The sequence below is a fragment of the Mastacembelus armatus genome, chromosome 1 (assembly GCF_900324485.2).
Source record: "Mastacembelus armatus chromosome 1, fMasArm1.2, whole genome shotgun sequence".
In the NCBI taxonomy this organism is placed as follows: Eukaryota; Metazoa; Chordata; class Actinopteri; order Synbranchiformes; family Mastacembelidae; genus Mastacembelus; species Mastacembelus armatus.
The window spans coordinates 14,463,854-14,464,953 of record NC_046633.1 but is presented as its reverse complement, the minus strand read 5'-3'; the positions used below and the strand labels follow the sequence as shown (position 1 = coordinate 14,464,953).

The following is a 1,100-nucleotide window of genomic DNA, read 5'->3' as shown; positions in this document are numbered from 1 at the left end:
TTTTCACACCACTGTATGGGTGATATAAGATTCCAATCATTCATTTGTAAAATTAATGATATGATATATACAATGTGATTTTTTTATAGACTGTATGCAGTGGAGTAAATGCTTTCCCTTCATAAATCAATGCTGAAATTTATTTAACAGCCCAAATGTTGGACATAAAAATAAATATTTGTTACACAAACACCAGATTTATTTAAATATTTGGCAGTGTGGCAAGTTCAAATATTGGACAATGATGTGGAGTAAGCTAACAGGAATACTGAGATTTTAATAACTGACAATCAAATGGCATCCAAACACTTACTAATTTTAATAATGTCCTCTCACAAAAGCATAAATTCATGGTGCAGACGTAACATTTACTCTTGACAAGAGTAACTCAAGTCCATCTACTTTTTACTGTCTCCAGTTCCACTGTCTCCGCTGAATAATGCGATAAAATTGTAGATCCTCGTGGTGTATGGGACAAAGTCTTTTCTGTAGGTGATAATGGTATTGGTGTGAGCAGTCCGATAGGTGACCTGATTTGGATCTTCTGGTTGTTCCTCTTCCTGTTTCACTGAGTTGGGGGTGAAGAAGTAAAGAGTGATTTAGGTCCGGTTAGAACTTTTGAAACTAGAGTTAATATTTGTGATTAAATCTAATATGTGCTCTTGACAATTTATAGGTGAATCATATGTTCTTAAGGTCTTTCATGCAACTATGGAAATACTGAACTGTACATAACAGCTTTGTTGACTATACTGTGTACAAAATAGTCAGACGTATTCTATTCTGATTGTTCTGTTCGCTTGGAAATATTACAGTTACCCTATATGTACAGTTTGCTGGTTCATGCTGAACTGTATTATGGTGTTGTCATCGTCCTTCACTCACCTGGCAAATCCTTATAACGACCCGTGTATCTGAAATATGCGTATGAGCCGATCATGGTCCAGACACCCACAGCGTAGACCGCGGAGAGTCTTATATTCCACTTGGCCAGATCTTTGAGCGACATGACCGCAGTCTGCCCTGAGCGGCGGGTATGGGTGCTGTGACGGCTCCTTAGCTGCACTGCATTCAGTGCATTCAGTGCGCAACCATGACAG

The 1,100-nt window shown here is 38.5% G+C and overlaps 1 protein-coding gene across 1 annotated transcript; it reads right to left on the bottom strand.

Moving 5' to 3' along the window:
• Positions 1–1,100, bottom strand: LOC113128468 (small integral membrane protein 26-like). The gene is made up of 2 exons (XM_026303820.1): positions 886–1,100; positions 1–568 (listed from the first exon to the last, which is right to left on the bottom strand). Exons 1-2 carry the CDS (start codon positions 1,007–1,009, stop codon positions 399–401), a joined length of 294 nt encoding a protein of 97 aa, XP_026159605.1. The 5' UTR covers positions 1,010–1,100; the 3' UTR covers positions 1–398.